Genomic DNA, 24,706 nt, shown 5'->3' on the forward strand with positions numbered 1-24,706 from the left:
CAAACACGAGCGGGAGCCTGCGTGCCCTGGGAGCCAACAAAGGCCAGCTTCTCAGCTGGCTCTGCGCTGTGCGGCCCGGCCGCGGAGCCCACCCGGAGCCCGGAGAGGCCCACGAGGGTGGCTCTCCACCGCAGCCTGCTCCCAGAGCTGGAGCCTTGTCGTGAGCCAGATGAGTCCTGATCCTGCGGGGTGATCACAGAGGAACCCGGTGTCAAGGAAATAGCAAATTTATGGCCCTTAGAACGACAGCTGTGAAAGCGAAACATGATAGAACAATCTAGGAAGTGCCTGCTGCTTGGCTGCAGAGAGCCATGGCCGCGGGAGCTGTTGAAACCGACGTAAATAACTGCAGAAACGGCTCCCAGAGCCTCTCCTTTCCCAGCACCACAGAGCGGCACCTTGATTAATGAGAACCCAGAATAACCGAGGTTTATTTCTGAACTTGGCTTCTTGGGTAAGGAGGCAAATGAAAACAAGCTTATGCCAGGGGTTTATTTTAAAAAGCAATTTCCAAGAAATGTCCTGGGGCCACTATGTGTTCAGCCCAGTACCCCCACCTCAGTGACGACCAGGGGCAACCCAAGGACTCGCTCATCAAAGAGGCGACTGAGTGCAACAGCCCCGCTTACAGGCTGCCAGAGGACTCGCCCCAGGGAGGACCTGCAACAGGGCCCTCCAATCCCAGACACCTCTGAGATGACCCAGGCTCGCAACGAATTCACCAGAAATGCAATCAACCAGGTTCCCTGAGAGGCCACCCCGAGGGGCCATCACCCGAGCATCTTAATCAACACACTTTTGTTGTATTGAAACTGGTCCAGGCCCGGTGTCACCCGGCTCTGGACCCCTCCGTCCTCATCGGACTCCACTCCCCTCACGGGCTCCTGCCAGCCTGGCTTCTGGACTCCAGAGAGACGCTGTCCCCTGCCCTCAGGCCTCTTACACTGCAGCTCTCCGCTGGAGCACAGCTTAAACGTCACTTCTCAGCCGAGGCCACCATGGCCCCCATCTTGGTTCCAGCGACAGTCTAACCAAGACTCTATGGCATTCAGCATCCACATTTGTGAGTTTAATGGGTCCCTCACTGGCCCGCTCAGCGGGGATCTAATTAGGAAGCCGTGTTTTGTGCACACCGACTCCTGGGCCCACCCCCAGCACAGGTAGGCCGCACTCACCTGCCACACAAACAAGAGACCCAATGAAGCAGAGGGCTCCCAGGGCAGCGCCAACTGTCACCTTCTCCTTTCCCTCCTTCAGCCTTTTAGCAACAAAAGCCAACTTATTTTCACTGTTTCTTGTGACACCTGTCTAAAGTGAGGGTTGAATTTCACGTGGCAGGTTATTGACCGGTCTATGGGGACGGGCCTCTCGGCTGGAGGAGCTGTTCTGAGCAGGCTGCGGCTGGTGGCGGGAGCAGCTGGCACACGACAGGCCTCTCACCCTATTTGTCAAATGGGAGTCACAAACCGGGGGACAGAGCTAGTGGCCAAAGGGGTTCCTGGAAGGAGAGGTGAGAGCATCCTGGGGGGCCCAAGCATGCAGAAAGCTTTTCTGAGGAGACACTTGATGTCAAAGGCAGGACCTCGCAGGAGCCCTGGCCTCCCGTCCTAAATGTACGAGTAGGAGAATAGATAGGGGGCCGGCCCCGTGGCTTAGCGGTTAAGTGCGTGCGCTCCACTGCTGGTGGCTCAGGTTCGGATCCCGGGCGCGCACCGACGCGCCGCTTCTCCGGCCATGCTGAGGCCGCGTCCCATGTACAGCGACTGGAAGGATGTGCAGCTATGACACACAACTATCTACTGGGGCTTTGGGGGAAAAAATAAATAAATAAATTATTAAAAAAAAAAAGAATAAGTAGGGAGGGGACAACCTAAAAAAGGCAGCACTTTTATCTGAAAGGATAGCAGGCCTTGACCGTTTCCCCACCCACATCCCCTGGGAATGACCTGGGGCTGTTCCCTTGAATGTCCCACCGGAGAGGCCCCTCGAAGTGGACGGTGGGGACTAAGGTGTCCTGCTGCCTCCCAACACCTGTGGTGGGATGGGACTGAGGCCCATGGGGCTTGTGTGGGAGGTGGAGGTGGACACATCGAGTGACCTCCTCTTCCTCTCTGTCCTCGGGCCTGCCCTGCCCTCGTCCTGCTTCTCCCTGAAGCGGTCATTCGATGTGGAGCTCTCGTCAGCACAACCCCGGCTCGCATGGACTCCGAGCAGGCGCAAAGCCTAAAAGAGGCGCAGGGCTGTCCACGGGGCCGAGTGTCCTTCCTGCTCCGCACCACGGAGCCCCCAGCCCCTCACCATTAGCCCCAACAGGCATCTCTCAATGGCAACTCCATCCTAATGACACCAGCTCAATCACGACTTGATTGGCATCGTTCTTATTTTCAGAAGTCCAGAAGCCATGTGGAAATGTATCTAAATGTAGGCATCTTAGTACTGAGACTACGGATGACTTTGATACATGGAATAAATTCCGTGTAATTCAAATTTCCTGTAATGCTTATATACTATATTTTCATTCTCAAAGTTAATGCTATAAACCCGAATTAAGAAAGAAGCCTTGAGGGAAGAGGATGAAATTCTAGAAGTCTGACAACAAAAGCATTCATCATGTGAATTTAATAAGTAATTCCTTCCTGTTTAGACTGCACAGCACCCGTTAGAATCTATTTATAAGGCTGCCAGGGCTTTCCTCGTGGAGGGCAGCTTCTCGTGCGAGGCCCTTCCTAGAAATGGAATGTTCCGCTCTTCTCCTCAGCAGGGATCCTCCCGGAGACTGAGCGTTGGCGTGTCAGGTTGGGGGGTCTTTCCTTCGTTTATCCACACACACATCCATCTAACACACATCTCTAGGCACCTCCTATGTTCGGGTCACTCTGCTGAGGTTTTAAAAAACTTATCAAACTGGGTCACTTTATAAATGCTTATTCCCCATTTCCATGTTTTCCAAGGTCACGGTTGATGCTTCTGATGTGATATAACGAAAAGAAAAGGCCAGTTTTTTGGGGGGCGTGTCATTATTTCTATTTATACTAGGATTACCTAGATCACTTTTTCTGCCTTGACGCTGTAGCTTCAACACAGTCACTCAGCCACTCTCTTACACTCATCCACACTGCAGGTCTGCACCTGTAATGGTCATTAAGTTGAAAGATGACTGACTCTGTCATTGAATAACCTCTGGCTAGTACCTGAGATCCCTGCCAAGGGAACCAGCCCCTGAGAGGATGCAAAGCGAGCAGGGGACAGGGTTAAGGAGGTAAAAGAGAGTCAAAGGCCCAGATCTGGGACCGTAATAACCCACTTACCTCACTTTCCTGCTTGGTGGCCTCGGCACATGACGTGTGCACCACATACGCGATGAAACCCACAAAGAGATCTCTGCTTCCGAAGAGGCGCCCGCCCAAAAGGTAGGGTTTTACCCAGGAAGCCTAAGGACACAACACTAACCACGCATTCACAGACCCACGGTCACACACGTCCTTCCGTTCACAAGACTTCACCGTACAGATGTGGGAGCTGGCGTTTCAACAGGATGCAAGACACCAGGAAAACAAACATAATTTAAGGCAAGTTTTAATAGATTTATAAAAATCATATATACACAACATGTTAAACCAACTGCCATAGCTATAAAATACACTTTTTACACTTCATATTATATTTTAACCTGGCACACATTATCCATGAACTGAGGCCCCGGACAGCACAGCGGGCACCCGTTGGGGGCGGGTTTGAGGCCACAGCCACACTCCCAGGGGAGGTGCCCGAGATGGAGACTCAGCTGCTATTCCTGGTATTTCCTTTCAGTGTGTAAAGACCCTCGGAGGGCTCAAAGCTCAGTTTCTGTAGTGAATGCTGAAGCTGAAGGCCGCCGCTACCCTGTCGCCTCCGCAGGGTCCTCCACGCCACTGCAGCAGCGGCTGGGCTGCACCACAGGGGCCACACCCTGCAGCAGTATAAGGTGACCTGAGGACACATGGGAGTGAAGGGGGCTGAGAATATTAACACTGAACTTCCCGGCTGCCCTGTGGCAACAGAGAATACCACGCCCATCAGTTTTAGTCGGTTTGAAGGGACTTAAGGACACATGGAATGTTTTCAAATGATTTGCATAATAGGTCAAAAGGTCATTCTTCAAGATTCTAGAGATGGACAGACTCCGTAGAAATCTATTTTAAATTTCTCCCTAAACAGGCTTGTTAAAGAACATGCAGGTAAACTCCTCCCAGGAAAGATGATGGAGAACACGGCCAGAGTTTCTACAGGCTGCACATGAGTCCCGCAAACCCGCCTCCCCACCCGCCACCAGCAAAGCCCGGTCCACCTGACTGCAGGGGAATCGGAAGAAGCTTTCAGGCTCATCCAGACAGCTTGGGTGAGGAGGAGAGCCATAAGGAACCGACTTTGTTAGGCTTTCAGGTTGAGTCTGGTTCCATTTTTACAATCTGAGTTCCCAAGTCTCTAAGATGACGGAGCACTCTCTGCCTACAGCTGGTACTAACCTTTTTTGAGGAGGGCAACGTGACAGACAGTGGTGGAGAAGACCTCCTGCATCACCCCAAGGCTGTGGAGGCTTCCCCAGGAGCCAGGTATCGAATGGAGGGGGGCCAGAGTGCAGAGGGGCGTGGGCACTGGTGGGCGCAGACGGCCAGCAGCCTCACGTGGCACCTCGAAGCGCTCCCACACCACCAGCCGTGGCACAGACCAGCTTCCGACCTCTTCTTCAGGGAGACTGCAGATCACAAAACGGGGCCTCTCTGCAAACCTGTTCTCAATCTCCCTTTCGACTGGAGTCACTCTGAAGTCAGCTGGGAGAGGTGAACCCCTGAACCAGTACCAGAATGCACCAGAACTGAGATGGGAGGGCTTGTTTACAGCCTACCCAAAGTGGGCCGTGCTCTCAACTGCCCTTCCGTCCGACCTCCCACTTCTGGACCCGCGGTCAGCCTTACTGGACGAAATGTGCCGTCCACCTGGCCCAGGCGACTGAGCCTGGCAACCCAGAGCAGGCTGGGCTCCGAAACCTGTCAGGAGACTCGGTCCTATGGGAAAGCCCCACCTTGACTGTGAATAGCTGAGATTATGCTCATTTGGGTGAAATACATGAGCCTTTCAAAATACAAAATAAAGTGAATCCAGTGTTAATAAAAAGGCGCCAAAGGGACAGCCTGGAACAATAGCCCTTTCTTTCCACAGACCAGGGCAGGCTGGACAAGGGAGCCCTCACAACCCCCCGCAGCTCAGGGCCGACCCTCCTAATCATCACCTGGGCCTGTTGTTGGCCCGATAGGAAGTTCAGGCGAGTCCAGGAACCCCAAAGTGGGCTGCTCTAGTGTTTCACTTTGGTTCATGTTAGACACACATAAAAAAGAAAACCATGTGAAGAAAAAAATGACCTTCTATAACCAGCTTGGAAATGGGGAAACTAATTTTCAGGCTGAGCCTGGTTCGCAGTGCAACTGTGAATGAGCAACAGAGCCACACCGATCGTCAACCAGATGCAAAGTCTTCGGGTCTTTTACGATAAGACTCTACAATGACAGTTTAAGATGTTTTGCTGGACACTGACAACAGATTTGAGGAGGAACGAGTCGCCACAGGTCAGGGTCAGACAGAGCAATTCTAGCTGTTCTCAGCTGGCCTGTATCCTGACCAGCCAGGAGAGCGAGCCCTGTTGCCCTCTGTGTAGTCTATTTTTCTGGGCAGGAATCCCATGGTCTGTTTCTGAGTTCCACCCCATTTCCTACCCCTGGCTACACATGGACCCCAACTCCTCGGATGTCCGTCCTGCCGGGACATTTGAGAACTCACTTGTTTCTGGCGACACCCTGCTTCTTCCTGTTGCGATCTGGTATGGTAGCCTTTGAATAGGAAATTCAAATGTTGAGCACAGCTCAGCTCTCCTAGGGACTAGTTTAGCAAGACGTGCATCAGGCAGAGCCCAGCGCTTGCAAAGCACAGCTCTCGGAGCCCCGGGGTCTCCAGGTTCACGGCTCTGCCTCGCGGTCACCACCGTCGGGGTCAGCGGAACCACCACAGGCCCGTGGTCTACGCCATGGAGCCACTCCGGGTGTGGAGCACCAGATGTAACCCAGGTGAGAGAAGGGGTCCCAGGGCTGCTACAGGCAATCAGTGACCTGCCTGTGGTTTGAACTAAGTTTTCACCTGAAGAGATACCAAAAGGCAGTGTGGAAATCAAATCTACCTATTTAATACGCCACCCTGAACACGGAAGAATAACCAGCCTCCCAGTTCTAGAGAGTTCTAAAGGAAGAGACCTGGTAGTAGAAGAGTGAGGAGCCACGAGAGTAGGACTCTCGTGACCTGAAGTCCTTCCTCAGCAGAAGGGAGACAGACAGACAGATGGAGGGACCTCAGAAGCAGGAGTGGCATTTCCACAGGCTCCTCCACCTGCAGTCACGGCCCGAGCATCAGCCCTCACCCTTCCCTAAACACTAGCACAAGATGGCGTGTCATCTGCCGTTAAGGCCCGTTAGCACAGCCAGGTGTCAGCTTTGGAACCGCCTTAACTGAACCAAGCGAGCTCATGTTTTCTGGGACGCCCTTCTCTGCAGAGGCCAGCACGGTGCCTCACCAATGGAGCCAGAGATGAAGAGACAGAGTTAGTAAAACCAGTCCCTGTCCAGGGGGCGCTGAGTTCTCAGCCTTCCACGGTGCAGGCCCACCTCCAGCCTCCAGGCCAGGGCTAGCACCCCAGATGCCAAGCCAGTGAGACACAAGAATCACATCCGTAAGAATCCTCTCTGCCTAGCGCTGATGTGCAAATTAAGTAAGCCCTAAAAGAACTGTCTTTTTCTTCAAAGCTTCCTAAATTTCCAGGAATCATTTCAGAATGAGGTTGTTAAGTGCATCTGGTGTACCTTACAGAAAAAATGGCACCAAAAAACCTGAAAGGACTGCCCAACACACTGTGAAAGGCTTATTAGCAAGAGCTTCTTGTCTTCACTTACTTAAATCACAACAGAAAACAACCCACCATCACTGCTTCTTCTTGAGGCAGGTTGCTGGTCACAGCGAGGGAAGGATTCGGTAGCCATTACATCGTGAAATATAACTTGCACTGTGCTAAGCACAGAATCCCACCAGCCTGGAAGGAACCTGCCAAGATTATCTACTTCAGTGGCTCTCAACCCTGGCTGCCCAGTGAAACCACCGGGAAATCAGGAATCTGCTCATATGACGTTTGTACTGGACGGGCCCTGGGTGGCTCAGCCCGGGCCCTTTCCAAAGCTCCTCAGGTGATCCGACTGTGCGCCAGAGCTGAGGATCACTGTTTTGTCTAACTTTCACAAACGGAAACTGGAACCCAAAGAGCTTGGCCCACAGCCACGCGGATAATGAAGAGCACACGCTGTGCTCATTGCCGGCACTCTTCTGGAGAGGTTTGGCCTCTCCCGCTTGTGGTCAGTTTGAGCCCCACACGCAAAGGTACACTGCAAGGCCCCGCCCAGGCCATCGCCACTGGACAATATGTACATTCCTCTTTCTAAAAACGAGTCCTAAGCATGACAAGCTGTGCCAACAACCAGGAGTTATCCATGCTTCGTGTCAATGTTTCTCCATTTTGTGGCTGGGATGGTAACCCCAGGGGGCTGTGACGACAGAATCCCCGCCCACCCTTCCCTGTGGCTTCCCCTGGTCTCCGGACATGTCAAATGTCCATCAGCCGGGCCTTCTCCTCGGGTTCTCCAGATCGCAGAGCAGCAGGACCCCACACTCTCACACACGCACGCGTGTCTCTAGGTTTATATGCTACGATGACTTGTTCTGAAGTTGTGTTCTGGAGGCTTTCATTCAAAACAGTACGGGTGGCAGTTCTCCTGTGTGTCAGGCTTTGTTTCCCATGTGGAAGTGGAAACTGTGATTAACAAATAGTGAATCTTTAAGTAAAATTAGGATTCGAGTTATCTGCTTGAATGTTTGGGACTGAAAAACTAACAATGTTGGTTTTGAATGCTGAGCAAAGAAAAACTAAGGATTTATCTTAACAAACATCTGGAGACTGAAGGTGGTCAAACCATCAGATCAGACCTTCCTAGCCAACACCACTGTTGTGTGCAAAGTGTAAGCCATGAGCAACCCACCAGGACCACTCTCATCACACGCGGCCTTCATCTTCCAACGCCAAGTGAGTGATGTCTGCTCCCAGGGCCCCCCAGGTTAATCCACTGTAACTAATAATCTTGTTTCAAGATTACTTTTTGATCTTGGAGTTAAAATAACCTGATTCATTTTTCTTTTATCCAAGTAAAAAAATTACAAGAGTAAGAATTCTAGAAATCTCTATAAATTACAAAGCTATAATGCAAAATCTTTGAAACAATTTCTCTACAAATAGAAGAGTTAAGAAAATATTTCAATGAAAAAACCTACGTGTGTCCTTAGGTGTAAACAGTATAAGTATGAGGAAAATATCTTATTTTGAGGAAGTTTATTGTTACATTTTTGCAATAATAGATGAGGCACAACTATCTCCTGCTTCTCCAACATCTCAATAAAAAAGACAATAATCAAGGATAACAGTGAAATTAAAATAAAAAAATACAAAGGCCTAAGGTTTGGGAGACAAAAATGGCTACAATCTATGTGTAGAAAAGTTGTAAATGGTTTTAGTTTAGCCTTGCAGATAGTTATCTTCTCCAATGCCGATGGATCACGGAACTGAGAGCTGGGCGCCTTTACAGACTTGCTCCTTCGCTCGCTCATCAGGAAGAGGAGGCAGCCCAGTCTCAGCAAAGCTAAGTGGGGTCAGGGACTGAGCTGGCCAGGGACCCAGGCCTTCCGGCCATCTTGCCCTGCTTTCCAGTCAGTTCAACACAGTCACAAGCTCTCATTACTTACATGCTTCCGGTTTTGAAAGTGAACTAGCAAATTATCAGTGTTTAAAGGAAAAAAAGCACTCATTGACAGGAATGACCTAAGTTCATCAGGAAGGCAGTTCAAACACCTCCAATCATGATGGCAGCAGCCTCTACCAGAACCACGAAGAGTACTTCCAGGCTGGTGAGGACCAGCTTTGAATCCTAACAAACTTGTAAGACCCAGAACACCGACTGGGTGAGGAGCGCTTGCCATGCTGCGGATCGGGCTGCGCTTCACTGCCGTAAAATGAAAACAGGATCTTAGACTGCCCTGATGGAGCCTGTCGAGAGCGTTCTTTTGCCTTTAAACCATGGTCATTGGCACTGATCCTGGGTCACGTCCTTTCAGTTTATGAAAAGCCACAGGAAGCAGTACAAAAACAGCCACTTTTTTTCCAGCCAAAAAAAAAAGAGCCAAAACCCCAGCAAACATCGACACAAAGCCTTGAGCACCAAAAGGGAAAGAGAATTTCATGTTGTCTCCTCATTAAAAACACGGTGATAACAAAGATGACTCAGAAGCAGGTTTTTTCCTCTTTTCTTCTGGGTCAGCATCTGCCACAAGATTAATGTTTATCTGGCTTGCTGGAAACGAGCCAAGAGTGAGATGCAAAGGGACACAAGGACTGGGAACAGTGTGGCCTCAGGACAAGGGCTCTAGGATGTGTTATTAAACCACAGTGACATTCTGGTGCCAGTGACAGGGGAAGCTTTTTTTTTTTTTTCTTTTTCTTTTTCTTTTTTTTTTTAAAGATTTTATTTATTCATTTTTTTCCCCCCAAAGCCCCAGTAGATAGTTGTATGTCATAGGTTCACATCCTTCTAGTTGCTGTACGTGGGACTCGGCCTCGGGTTGGACGGAGAAGTGGTGCCTTGGGGCGTGCCCGGGATCGGAACCCGGGCCGCCAGCATCAGAGCGCACACACTTAACCGCTAAGCCACAGAGCCGGCCCTTTTTTTCTTTTAAATGCTAGGAAAAGTCCTAAACACACTAGATAGACTTTTTTAGTAGAGTAATACACAGCGGGGACCAGTTTGGAATGCAATGTATTTTTAAACACAGTGAAAGACCCCTGGACAAAGGTAACTGAGCAAGTTAACTGAGTGTCAGGTTTGCCAGCTCATGTCAACATCACAGCCTTCCGCAGCTTCCCCCGACGAGAGCTGTGTCTGGTAGTGTTTACTTGTTATGCACATGTACATGAACAGAAGCAGGAGACCTTGATACGAATCAAGGTTTACAAGGGAGCTGAGAACAGGGACCGACTGTCCAAAGGCATTGGTGTAGTGGCAGTCTGGAGAAACTCAGATTTCTCCGGGGTCTGTGGGCTTCCTGAAAGGTCAGCTGTTAGCTCACCAAGCAGCTGTGGCATTAACAAAGGCTTTGCTAGTAATCCTGCCAGCTTCCAGAAGCCCCTGCAAGGAACAGAAAGCTCTCTACTACTTCCAAAAGAAGGAAACGTGGAATGCAGCCACCTGCAGGTATCAGAAGATGACTGGTAAGACGGAGAGGGCATCTGTAAGGCCACTTGGTGTACATGTCTTTGCCAGTGGATGGGCACGGAGCAGTGAGCACCTCTGTGCATATGGGGCAGACATTTGCTGTCAGCACACTGTTCCCACACATCTCCACCTAGTGCTGTGCTGCTGGGCACTCTGACAAGGCAGGAAGAACCGCGCACACGGTGGGGCATTAAGGCAAGTCCACACCTGTGGAGCTCTCACTCCCAGCCTCTAAAGCTGGGGGGCCCTTGGCTTAATCTAATACGCCTGGACCGGGTCTCAGGAAATTGGCACAAGAGTTTTAAAAGGCAACTCGCTCACTTTGGGAGGTGGCATTGAGACCCCACAGCTGGGGGCCCGGGGCCCGGCGTGGGCACTCTGAGTTTAGCAGCATCAGCATGCATTTGATCTCCTACAGACTACTGTTAGGCAAAGCTTTTGGGTTAGTGTGTCTCACTGAAGACTCGCAAGTTAGAGAGAAAAGCCATCTGCAAGGCAGCTGGTTTATGTGTTTCTGTCATTAAAGACAGCGTGTGCGCGCACACACACACATAATGCTCCATTAAATTGTGTCAGAAAAGAAATAAAGTTTCTGTAAAAAGAAAGAAAGCTGTGTTATTAGGTATTACAAATTAATACCAAAGTGATCACTAGGATTTTCAGTAGTTTCACTAGTCCCCAGGATTCAGTAGCTAACGTCAACGTTTCCATGTCCTTTGGCCTAGAGCAGGTTGGCAAGGCTGGCTTCACAGCATTCCTGAGCCAGGCGTTGGATGGCATGGATCCAAGAAACCCACTCCAAGACCAGGTGGATAATACACACCGGGGAGATCTGACCAGTGGCCATGGAGGCTGCTTAAGGACGACAACAGTAAGGAGCTTCCTCTTTCACTGCAACATAATATCTTTCAGATTCTCTTGCAGGATGGTGTCCTTCACAGCATGGAACACGAAGCGGATGTTCTCAGTGTCTATGGCGGTGGTGAAGTGGTGGAAGAGCGGCTTACTGCGATTTCTTCTCTTCCGGTCAAAACACTGGACCAGGTAGCGCTGAACATCCTCCAGCCTGTGAGGGTCGCCCTTGAAATCTGGGAAGTGCTTCTTGATGCTGACGGTCTTCACTTTCTCCACCAGGAGGTCCATCTTGTTGAGGAACAGGATTATGGAAACATTGAAGAAGAGCTTGTTGTTGACTATGGTCTCAAAGATGTTCATTGACTCCACCAGCCGGTTGGTGCGCCTGTCCTCCATGAGGACCTGGTCGTATTCACTAGAAGAGACCATGAACAGGATGGATGTGATCCCATCAAAGCACTGGAACCACTTCTGGCGCTGAGACCGCTGGCCACCCACATCCACCATCTTAAAAGGGATTTTTTTAATAACGAAGTCATGTTCCACAATGCCCTTGGTGGCTTTCCTCGCCAGTAGGATGTCTTGCTTACTAGGAAAGTAATTCTGTAAAATATACCATAAGGGAGAAATTTAGGAGAAGAAGAACATAAGAAAATAAGAACAAAAGATGGGATGGAAGGAAGGAGAGTCAGAATAACTTTTGTGAGAAGTTGAACCAAATACCAAAAGCAACTTGCATTTATAAAATTATAAATTTACCATGAAACAGACAGTGAAGGAATTAAATAGCTCATTTCAAAACAAACAAAGGCTCCTGCGTCTGAGGAGGAGCTATCAGAATCCTCACTGTTTGGTCCCGATGTACAACCTCGTCCATTTTCTTCTCCACAGGAAACTGATCATCTTTTTTGTTTCTGCACCATAGCTACCTTTTTATTTTTCTAACTTCCAGAGCACACGCATTCCAAAACCTTACTATGAACTAACTTAATTTAGGTTTTGCAATGCTATTTAAATTTAGTCTGCAATATATTTAATATGTTATTCTTGGAGAACTCTTCAAGTCTTGAGCAACACAGGCGACTGCAGGGGCTCTCAAAGCCCTCTGACTCTACCCTGTTAGAATCCCCGGCGAGGACTGCACACGAGCGCTCAGGCAGCAGTCCTGCCAAAACCAAACAGGGGTGATGAAGCCTCTAGATCCAACTACCAACTCACAGGGGATACAGCGGACAGAGAAACACTTTCAGTAACACTGCATGGATGGAATAGCAACATCCAGACGTGAAAACTCTACAGGAGAAATAATCCAGGTACTTCGACAAATAAATTGGAAGGAAAACAAAGATGGAGGGAGAAATGTATAGATTAAAAGAAATTTAAGTGACATGGACCAATTGTGGTGGATGGACTATATTAGGAAGTTGATTCTAACTGCTAACGTAAAGCAGTACTCACAAGAAAACATTAATGAGACAATTGGGAAAAATCTCAAAACTGACTGGATATTGGTTGATACTAAGGAATTACTACTAATTTTTTAGGAGCAATAATGGTATTGTGGTTATGACTTTGAGACCCTTCTCTTTCAGAGATACACTCTAAAATATTATTGATGAAATGATATGATGGTGGATTTGTTCCTGGGGGTGGCGTGGGGCTAATGGAACAAAACGGGTCATGAGTAATAATTGTTGACCCTAGGGTTTCACTGTACTATTTATTTTTGTATATGTTTGAATTCTTCATAATAAAAAGTTAAAGGAAATCTTCTGTTTACTAAAGAACTCCTGTCTTCTTTACAGTGATCTGGGCAAGGGAAATCTAATAGAAACACGACTTTACATCTTAATTTAGCAGTGACTAAAGGTTTATAAGTAAGAATGTGAGAATTTCCTCCACTTGAATGAGGAAATCCTCACCACTGAGCACTCACTTTCCCTCCCTACCCCCCGCAAACAAACTTCAGATCTAAGCGAGAGCACATCATGATACCATTCATAGTCATCTGACACAACAAATGTGGCTCAGAAGGACGAGGAAAGGCCTCATGACCCGGAATGCTTTGGTCTCCACACAGGTGTTTCTAACCCTGATGACAGATTCTTGGGGCAGGGTTCTCTACTCACCAGCTGGCCGATCCGGTCCAGGTTATCCAGGAAGTACTTCACCGATTCACCCTGTCAGGGAGGAAAAATATTCATGGCTCAGTCTTAATTGAGGAACCCTGATTTGGTGAATAGAAGAACTTAAAAGAGTAACATGAGTGTTATTTTTCCTCTGTGTAAACAGGAAGGCAAAATAAAAAGACTAATAGTGTACACGTATTTTTAAAAATTAAAAACAATTTTTTAAAAAAACTTAAAAATGCAGTTTCTCTAGCTCCAACCCCAAGATCCAAATTCAGACTGCGGTTTTCAAAGCGCCCCTGACTGATTCTGCGCATGGGCTGGGTGCTGGCCCCTCTGACCAGGCTAATCCCTGCCTTTCCAGATGTGGAGACTGGCCTGCTCCAGGCCACACCACCAGGGAAGGAAGGGGCAAGAGCTAGAATTTTAGATGAAGCTCCTGTGAACAGTTTTGCTTCTAACAGAGATGGCCCAACGCACTCTAGACATTGTCTTTCAAGACAGTAAATCTTTTTTTTTTTTTTTAAAGATTTTATTTATTTTATTTTTTTCCCCCCAAAGCCCCAGTGGATAGTTGTATGTCGTAGCTGCACATCCTTCTAGTTGCTGTATGCGGGACTCGGCCTCAGGATGAACGGAGAAGTGGTGCCTCGATGCGCACCCGGGATCCGAACCCGGGCCACCAGCATCGCAGCGCGCGCACTTAACCACCAAGCCACAGGGCCGGCCCAAGACAGTAAATCTTTAAGAGAAGAGGCATATGACAAAACATGTTCCAGTTTCTGGAAACAGGCCTAATAGTCCATCATTACTTCACACATTTGTATGATCTCATTTACAGTCTAGAACGAGGAGATCTTTAGTTTGGATTTCTGTGGTGGAATGATGAGTTCTTTCTTCATCCTCTAGATGTTCTCTGGACTGAATGTTGATACAATCTGAGACTGTTCCGTAGCTAGAAGCGCACTTTTAGAATCATCCGTGGTCCTGTTTGAGGAAGTGTTGAACCACCAAATGCAATGGCCCTCAGAGTATAAGAAGTGTTTAAAGGGTGTTCAAATGTTGACTTAAATGGAGCTAAATAGAGGAAGTGGTAAACGTTTCCCCTAAAGTTGCAAAAGTTTCCCTTAAAAAGCAGAATGTTGAAAATTAATTCTACCACACACACACAGGACGCGCTTTCTAAGATCTCACTTTGAGCCTTCCTCTGAGGGACAGAGACCAGCTAGGACAGCCCAGTTTCCATGTGCTCCCTTATGTAAGGCTCTGTGGAGAGACCCTAGGAGGGTCCACGCCAGGTCTTCACTCTTACACAAGTGGCAAAGCCACACACATGCGTTAGGGGGACATTCTGGACTTTTAAGGAGGAAAGATCATCAGAAAGGTACAAGATTACGGCCTGAGCTTGTGACTTCATTAAAAAAAAAAAGATGAAGAATGACAGGAGCAACCAGCTCCTGATTTATCTTCCCCGACTTGTCTCCAACAGGCCTAAAGGAAGAAAGCAAGGAGTAAATTTCCTTTAATGAAGAATCAACCTGCCCATTTAAAATGAAGGCCTTCTGGATGATTCAAAAGACAGCATTTTGTTTAAGGGGATAGAAACACACACTTCTTTCCCATTAAAGCACAGATTATGATTAGCAAATCCACTCTTCCTCCTTATTGTTACAGTGCTGTTGGCACACACTTGGATTCCTGCTTTAGAGAAATGGTCCCCGGAGCTCCGGCAGGGAAACCTTGCTTCCCAGGCACCCGGGTCCACCTCCTGACTGAGCTGGCCCGAGGTCTCTCCCCTTCCACACAAAGCTCCGCGTGGGGAAGGCCACAGGCCAGCGAGGTGTGAGGCAGCTTTCCCTCCCGCTGGCGCCGTAAGTTTCTTGCTTTGGTCTGCACATCCTGCCTCCTCCCACGGTGGACAGGAAACAGCTGGTGAGTGAAAGAGCTGCCGGAGCCGAGAGCAACCCTACCTGATTTATGACTATTCCTCCCCCTGAAACTCCGCTCGGTCTGTCCTCCTACTGCCTCTCACTCAGGGCCTGGGAGGCTCGAGGAGGGCTGACGAAGAATAAGACACTGTCCTCACCCGCCCACCGCCGCCACGTCCCTGAACCACGAAGGCACTGCGCGTTCTTCCCTGGGGCCGGGCAGGGGGGCAGCTGGCAGCCCCACCACTGCCTCGAGTTCCCACTCAGGTGGTGGCGCCAGGCAAAAGAAAGCGGAGTAAGTCCTGTCCCAGGGGTTTGGGCTGGGGTGGGCATAACAAGTCAGGGCAATGCAGATGCCCTGGCCCATGTTCTGTCACCACGGCATGCCGATTCTCCTGGGGAGACACAGACATGGGCCAAGTGCCTACTCCACAGCACCAAGCGTGCCCCGGAGAACACAGTTAATGACGACCTAAATATAAAATATTAAAAAGAAATTATTTTTCCCTAGTTCGAATTTAAATATCCCTATTGAGTTTGAAATCAGGGTCACCCAACTGTACTTTACAACATACCACATGCTAATACAAACAGGTCTTGACTGTTTCCTTCTGCACCAGAACAGCGCGTTTAAAGGACCTCAGCAGCCTGTTTCACTGCTCCGGAGGTACAGGACTTATTTGTGATTCTTCGCAATTTTGCATGGTTGGTGGCTGCAACTCCCTCTAGGGAGGACCACGTAGGAGGAGAGGGGTGACATCCAGGTCCATGCCAGACCTGCCTCTTCCCAACAGTAACCGAATGGGGCCACGTGGGAGCCGCTCCTGAACGGTAAGGCACAGAGGCCACACAGCTCTCTCTCACGGGGCCAGCAGGAAGGAGGGCAGAGGAGAAATCGACTCGTAACCAGAAATCCGTCACTACACTCCACACTCTGCCATCCTACCGGGCTGAGTCGGAACCATGTTTTGGTCCACGGTGGTTTATTACCAGACACTGGAAAGTGCGTCATTTGATTGGACGTGTAGCCCACAGGATAATCATTTGCAACAGGCTTCACGATTCCCACTGCAGCAGCTCAGTAGAAGGTCCAGGTTTAAATTCTGACGTATTTTCAACACTAGCAGAATGCAGCCATTTCTTCAGAGAAATAGCATGGGGCAGAAACGGAGGAAACTAACCACTTAGAACCAGCTGTAGACTGAATGTTTGTGTCTCCCCCCAAATTCATATTCTGAAACCTATTCCCCAGTGTGACGGCATTAGGAGGCGGGGCCTCTGGGAGGTGATCAGGAGGGTGGAGCCCTCATGAAGGGGATTAGTGCCTTATAAAAGAGACCCCAGAGAGCTCCTCCTGCCTTCTGCCATGTGAGGACACAGCGAGAAGACGGCCATCTATGAACCAGGAAGTGAGCTCTCGCGAGACACTGAACCTGTTGTGTCTCGGTCTTGGACCTCCCAGCCTCTTGGACTTCCCTTCCCTCCCTTCTGGACTTCCCAGAACTGTGAGAAATAAATGTTTAAGCCACCTAGCCTCTGATATTCTGAATGGACTAAGACAGTACCTTTATAAAAAGAGATTATCATGCAATGCAAAATGATCCCAGAGTCCTCTCTTGATAGTTCCTGGTCTAACAAAAAAGAGAAAATTAAAAATGGGCTTTTTATAACCCTCCTTGGTTTCAAAATCTAAATCACTTAAGATTAGTAAGAACACAGATTCATGAATTAGACATAACAAAACAAATCCATTAGGTTCCCAGGTCACCAAGCACATACTTGACATTGGGCCTGCCTTCCTGACTCAACCCAGCAAAGCACTTATTCTCATTAGCACCAGATGGGTGAGTCTGAGGTGGGGGTGCTGGTGGGTGGAGAAGGGAGTTACCTGTTCCAAGAAGAAGCAGGTTTATTTTGGGGCTCTTGCAATTGTGCTGGGCAGACAAGCGAATGTAAACTGAGGATAGTGGGCAGGGCCTAGGAATATAGACACCAGTACAAAGAATCATCTTTTTGGCAAATGGACTCTATCCTTCCCCAAATCTTCACGGGAAGCACCCATTACCCCCACCTCTAGCTGATGAATTCACATCCCGGGCTCGCTGCTGCTTCAAAGCTTCTATCAGGCATCACCAGACAAACCCTCCTGTGCACCCATCTGTCCGCGTCCTCACGGTCCATACTGAAGCGGCCACGTCAACGGATATCGGCTGGCCTCACACACCTACTTCAGCTAAGACCAAGAGAACAGAGCCTCTACTTTTTCGACCCTGCACAAGACTAGGCCTCGAGATCAGTAATTAGGGACTGACTCCGGTCACACCTTTTTCTCTGCCAGTAATCGGATCCATTCCACCATTCCCTTGGTTCAATCCCTGGTACTTTCTGTCAGTGTCTCAGGCTGATGGGTTTGTGTAGTGGAGGCGTGTGCAGGAAACAGCCCGTTTGGGTCAAGATCACTGGCAGAGGCCTCACTGGGGAGTGAGAAAGGTAGACAAAGGTAGGTGTGGATTAGTCCAGCTGCAAAGGTGGGGGCCGGCAAGTGGTTACAGAGAAAACAAATACTAACACCCACTCGGGGCAGGCGGCTCTTCTATTTCAGGTCCTAACTACGCACACGGAGCTGCTCCTGCAGTTGCCGCACCTAGTGAAGTTAACTCTAACATCCTAAGATGGGGTCAGTCATGCTGCGGCAGAAACACAGGGCTTGTCAACAGTGAGTCTGAGGATTCGAAAGTTTTGTTCATTTCTTTAAACAAAGATAAATTTTAAAATTGCCATATATTAAAAACAAGAACAAACTACTCCAAGGGTCAGATTTTCATTTCTACCACTTAATAAACGTCAAACTTAAGACTTAATTTCCCATTAATAAAGATACTAACCAAACAACAATGTTTGAATAGAGAACTTTTAAAAACTTAAAAAATAGGGCCGGCCCCATGGCTTAGCGGTTAAGTGCGCACGCTCCGCTACTGGCGGCCCAGGTTCGGATCCCGGGCGTGCACCGACGCACCGCTTCTCCGGCCATGCTAAGGCCATGTTCCACGTACAGCAACTAGCAGGATGTGCAACTATGACACACAACTATCTACTGGGGCTTTGGGGAAAAAAAGGAGGAAGACTGGCAATAGATGTTAGCTCAGAGCCGGTCTTCCTCAGCAAAAAGAGGAGGATTAGCATGGATGTTAGCTCAGGGCTGATCTTCCTCACACACACACACAAAAATAATAAAATAAAAAAAATAATAAATAAAAACTTAAAAAATATATAATTCCCAAAAAGAAACCCTCATCTTGAATCCTGACTTTGCTAAGTTAACATCTATGACATCTCACTGGGGTCTTGTGAGATTAAATGATATCATAGCTGTGAAAGTATTCTGGAAAAAGAGCTGCATGTTAATATATATTATAAAAATAAAGATTCTCGAATTTTAATTTGGGTGCCTGTAAACTGTCTGTTGCTAATTTATAATCCTAATATATTAGGAAAAAGACTCGCTGGCACAAACACAAAGAGACCCATGCACAAGGCTATTGGTTGCAGCCCTCTGTAATACGAAAGACTGGGAAGAACCTACACGTGCCCTCTCGGAGGCTTGAATAAACCACCTTATCTCCATTCAGCTGAGGAAAGGGATGAGGAAGATCTCTAGGTACGGCTGTCAAGTGGTTTATAAACTGTTAAATGAAAAAAACCAAGGTGCAAAATAGAATGTACAGGGTGCTTCCTTTTGTATAAGAAATGGTGGGGAAATTGAAATATATATACCATTTGCTTATATTTGAAAAAGGAAACATGGAAGGATAAACTAGCAACAAGTAAAAATGATGACACAGGCAAGGGAGAAAAGGGGAGGTGGGATGGGGTAGAAGCTGGACCTCTCAGAATGTGTTCTGACTTTGGAACCATGCAAATATCTTGCATAATTAAGAACAAAATTAAATTAAAAAAATCAACCCCTCAAAACCAAAACCCAACAGAAACAAATGAACCTGACGGTGTCACGCTGCAGGCACACCTAAGGGTCCTGGCAGCCGTGCACTGTGACTCCAGAACGTGGAAGTGTTCCACACTCTGGCTGTCTTGCCTTGCCATAGGAGCTTGTGCCGTGCTTGTGAAGTCCCCATCTCCAAGCTCTAACCCCTACCCCCCCAGCCCAGTTCCCAACAACAGCTGTCCCTTAGCAACTGTGGGGAGACCTCAGAAAGAGGCCCACACAGGCCCTGGAAGCAGGCTTGGCTTGGGGGTGGCTCCTTGGCCTGTGCAGTGGGGTGCAGCCACAGGGGGCCAGAGAGGGTGCTCTGTAGGGCTGGGCACCCCCTGTCTGGGATTTTTCTATTTCTTAAATTGAGGTAGAATTCACATAACATAAAATTAACCATTTTAAAGTACACAACATGGAGGTATTTAGCATATTCACAATGTTGTGCAACCACCTCTCAACCATCTCTCTCTAGCTCCAAAACATTTTCATCACCCACAAAAGAGACCTTGCACCCATTAGCAGTTACTCCCCACTTCCTGACAACCACTAATCAGCTTTCTGTGTCTATGGATTTGCCTATTTTGGACAATTCATATAAATGGAGTCATAATATGTGACCTTTTGTGTCTGGCTTATTTCACTTAGCATGATGTTTCCAAGGTTCATCCATGCTGCAGCACCTAGCAGTACTCCATTCCTTTTCCTAGCTGCATAGTATTCCATTGTACAGATATTCCATACAGTGTGAACCCATTTATCAGGTCACGGACATGTGGACTGTTTCTAGCTTTTGGCCATTGTGAATAGTGCTATGAATAGTCATGTTAGAGCTTTTGTTTGAACACCTATTTTCAATTCTTTTGGGTATACATTCCACCTAGGTGTGGAATTCTTGGGTCATATGGTAATTCTATGTTTAATTTTTTGAGGAACCACCAAACAGTCTTCCACAGTGGCTGAACCATTTTACATTCACATCAGCAATGTATGGAGGTTCCACATCCTCGCAGACAGTTATTTTCTCATTTTTTTTTTTTTTTTTTAAAGATTTTATTTATTTATTTTTCCCCCAAAGCCCCAGTACATAGTTGTCTGTCATAGCTGCACATCCTTCTAGTTGCTGTATGTGGGACGCGGCCTCAGCATGGCTGGAGGAGTGGTGCCTCGGTGCGCACCCGGGATCCGAACCCCGGCCGCCGGCAGCGAAGCGCACGCACTTAACCGCTAAGCCACGGGGCCGGCCCGATTTTCTCATTTTTAAACTGCAGCCACCCTAGGGTGTGAAATGGCATCTCACTGTGGTCTTGTCCAGGTTTTGAGGTGGTTCTGTCTGTAGCATTATGAACTTGTGGATTTTTATATAGCAGAGGCAAAAATGACAAAATGTAAACGCACGTTACTATTGGGAGTGGGTATATGAATATTGTTAGGCTCATTTCTTAAACAGTTTCATAAGAAGCTGAACAGTCAAATTACAGATTCATCCTTTACAACTATAGATGTAGATTCCTCATTTGTAAGGGGCTAGGGAAGAAATTCCATGGAAGGTTTTTAGATATTCTCTCTCTCCAAATAAGAAAGCACCAAAATCACGGTGTGTGGTGGTGGTGGTGGTGGGGTGCTTAGCCAATTCTGAAAAGCTTCCACCACAGATTGCCTAGAAAGTGATGTATGGGGCATGTCATAATCACGGCTGCCTATCACCTTTCTGTGTTTTGGGGAAATTCACATCAGGATTCCAGCCTCTGCAATGTAGCAGCTGGAACCCAAATTCCAAATCTGGTTGGGGCTGGGACAGAGGCGCGTGTGGAAAGCTGTGAGAATAGGACAAAGAATATCCACACACCCTCTAGATGGATTCACCCATTGTTAATACTCTGCCTCATCTGCTTTTTCCTTTGTTCTCTCCCTTTCAACATATATACTTTTCTGGGGGACCATTTGAGAGTAGTTGCCCGTTTACCTCTAAAAGCTTCAGTGGATACCTCCTAAGAATAATGACAGATGCTTCTGACCATGGTAACCTTGGGAAATTGAACACTGATGTACTTCTATCCTTGTAGCATTTTCCTCCTCCAGCACAGAATTCAGTTGAGATCAAGTCTTGCATTTAGTTGTCACGTCTCTTTAGTTGCCTTTAATCTGAAACACTGACATTTTTTAAGAATACAGCCATCCCCCCGACTTGGGGGTTTTTGTGATCTTTCCAATCCTTACCATGACAGCTGCAAAACGATTTCCAGGCAGCACTACTCCACATTCACCAGCCTGTGGTCGACATTCTACTGTAAACCAGAGTCCTCCCTTCTCCCCAGTTTTTCTATTTATTATCTACATGGACTCATAGATGCCTATATTTGTCATGGTTTGCAACGCATTACCGTCCTTAATTATTTTGTTGCTCAAATTGAAGAACATGTTGGCTCTTTTTGGCCCTTTGCGTTTCCATATTAGTTCTAAAATTCGTTGTCAATTTCTATTCTCCCTCTTCCACAAAAACACCTGCAGGGTTTTAATTTATCTTGGGAATGCTTTGTAAGTCTTCTGCACATCTTTTCTTAGATTTATTCTTAAGTATTTAATCTTTTATGATGCTTCTTAAATGGTATCTTTAAACATTTTTCATTTTCTAATTTTTTGTTGCTAGTGTATAGAAATACAATTTATTTTTGTATATTGACTTGTCTTTAGCAATTCTGCTAAGCTCCATATTCATTCTAACAATATATCTGTAGATTCTTGTGAATTCTGTAGGTACACAATCATACCTGTGAGTGAGGGCAGTCTGGTTTCTTCCTCTTTCTTTTTTACCTCACAATACTGGTAGGGGTCCTAAGACAATGCTGAGTGGAACAAGTTGTGGGCAGCTTGCCTGTTTGTATCTCAAAGGGAGAACTTTCAACGCTTAACCATTAAAAGTGATTCCTGTGTTTCCACTTTCAATATGAAGGATTAAACTCCTAGCAAAGAGAGCCCCCTACAGATAAAACCATAAACTCTGGTTTTATGGACAAAATATAAAAAAGAAATATCTAAGGATTCCGGAGAGTGAATAAAAGTGGGCATATATGGAGGGGAGTCGAAACTTGGAGGAACAAATGGCACAGGGTGAGTTCTCTGTTCCGTGACTTTGCCCCAAGGTCAGCCACAGTCATGGCGGGATGTGGCAACAACTAACATTCTGTTGGAAAGCCTACCCTCTTCTTGGCCAGAGGAACCAAGGGAAGGAGCCAGGGCAACCAGGACTGGCAGTGGGTAAGGAGGGAACCCCAGAAAGAAGAGAGCCAGAGGAAGGAAACCTCAAATTCTGTGTATAAATGCTGCCCAAGTCTCTGGTTGACCCCTCAACCGCACATGCGTGGGGCAAACTGGAAGCAGTCTGAATAAGATCTGGGCACCACCAATGCAGGCCTGACCACGCTGGCCGTTCTGGTCTCACCAGTTAATTGTCTGCTAAAGCAAAAATATCAACAGCAGTTGATGAATACAACAAGATCTAGAGTCCCTAAAACAACATTCATAATGTCAAATTACCCAATATATGGAGAGCCAGGATACAATCCCAAATTACCCAATAAATGGAGAGCCACAAAAATGGCACTCTTCCTCAAGGGAAAAATAATAATCAATAGATAACGAACTCAACTCAGATATTATAATTATTAGACAAAGACTTTAAAGCAGCTATTATAATTATGCTCAATTAGGTGAAGAAATGCTTATAATGAATAAAAACATAAGAAAATCTTAGCAGATAAATAGAAAATATAAAGAGAGCCAAACAGAAATTTTAGAACTAAAATGTACAATACCTAAAATAAACAATTTAACGGATGAACTTAATAACAGACTGGAGATGACACAAGAAAGAATTAGTGAACTTCGAAATTAGATTAATAGAAATTATCCAATCCCAAGTAGAGAAAAAAAAGATTAAAAGAAGACAATGACTCTGGCATCTGTGGGGGCAATTTTAAAAGGTCTAACATACCTTAACTGGAATCCAGCAACAGAGGAGAGGGAGAATCAGGCAGAAAAATATTTTTTAAAAAAAGCAAAAAACTTTCCAAATTTGGTGAAAGACAAAAATTTACAGATTTCAACAAGTCTCACAAATTCCAAACACAAGAAATATGAAGAACATCAGACCAAGGATATTAGACAACACACTTCTAAATAATCCATGGGTCAAAGAAGAAATCACATTTTTTCTGGTTTGACATGTAAAGAACTTGAAAGTTGTCACTCCAATCCTCACAACAAGGAAAAAAGCTGAACAAACTGCAAATCAACAACTCTTCTTAGATCCATCAGAGAACTGGTGTTACAGGGCAAACTGTTGCCCCCCCAAACTTGAGAGACAGGAGAATACAGAGCAGGACACTTCACCAGGAACAGAAGACGCAGCTGGAGCCAGCAACCAGTACACTACGTCCCGCCCTCAGCAGAAAATAACAGAGCATCCGGCTGGCGACAGAGAGTGACAAGGCATGCTAAAAGGCGGAAATCACAGCCTGCAGAGACAGAGTGACCATCAGAACCACACTCAGATATGGCAGAGGGTTTGGAATGAACAGATTGGGAATTTAAAGTAATTCTGATTAATATGCCAAGGGCTCTAAAGGAAAACGTGGACGACATGCAGGAACAGACGGGTACGGCAACAGAGAGATGGACACTCCAAGAAGCAAATGGAAATGCTAGAAATCAAGAAGAAATCACAAAGCAAACTAGAAAACATTTTGAACTACACGATAATGAAAATAAAAATACCAAAAATTAGTGGGATGTAGTTAATGTACTGCTTAGGGGAGAAATCTGTAGCTTTAATTGCTTATATTAGAAAAGAAAAATGATCCAAAATCATTGACCAAAGTTTCTACCTCAAAGAGCTTAACAAAGAAGAGCAGGTAACCCAAGGTAAGGAGAAGGAAGAAGATAATAAAGGTAAGACCACATAACACTGAAATAGAAAATGAACAAACAACGGAAAAAACTAACAAGGCCAAAAGTTGGTTCTTCAAAAAAATCAACAAAATGTATAACTTCCTAGCTAGAGTAATCAAGTAAGAAAAAGAGAAAAATCACTAGTATCAGGAATGAAAAAGGAGTGACATCACCAATTCTGCAGACATTAAAGGGATATTAAGAGAATATTAGGAACAACTTTACGCTAACAAATCGGACATTTTAGATGAAATGGACAAAATGCTTTAAAAAACTCAATTTACCAAACTGACACAGTACAAAACAGGAAATCTGAATAGATCTATATTTATTTTAAAAAACTGAATTTGTTATAAAAATGTCCCTCAAAAGAAAACTTGAGGCCCAAATGCTTTCATTGGTGAATTCTATCAAACACTCAAAGAAGAAATAACACTCATCTTAGGTAAACTTTTCAGAAAACCAAAA

The 24,706-nt window shown here is 46.7% G+C and overlaps 1 protein-coding gene across 1 annotated transcript in view; it reads right to left on the reverse strand.

Annotated features, from left to right (window-relative positions):
- Positions 1-8,440: 8,440 nt before the first annotated feature.
- The window catches only part of GNA12 (G protein subunit alpha 12), a 116,187-nt gene continuing 99,921 nt past the window's right edge, over positions 8,441-24,706 (reverse strand). The window contains exons 3-4 of the mRNA XM_004440886.3: positions 13,373-13,423; positions 8,441-11,846 (exon numbers count right to left, since the gene is read on the reverse strand). Of these exons, the coding sequence (XP_004440943.3) occupies positions 11,277-11,846; positions 13,373-13,423 (621 nt within the window). The 3' untranslated portion in view covers positions 8,441-11,276. The remainder of the gene's footprint in view (positions 11,847-13,372; positions 13,424-24,706) is intronic.

This window comes from Ceratotherium simum, chromosome 26 (assembly GCF_057802395.1).
Source record: "Ceratotherium simum simum isolate JZ-2026a chromosome 26, ASM5780239v1, whole genome shotgun sequence".
In the NCBI taxonomy this organism is placed as follows: domain Eukaryota; kingdom Metazoa; phylum Chordata; class Mammalia; order Perissodactyla; family Rhinocerotidae; genus Ceratotherium; species Ceratotherium simum.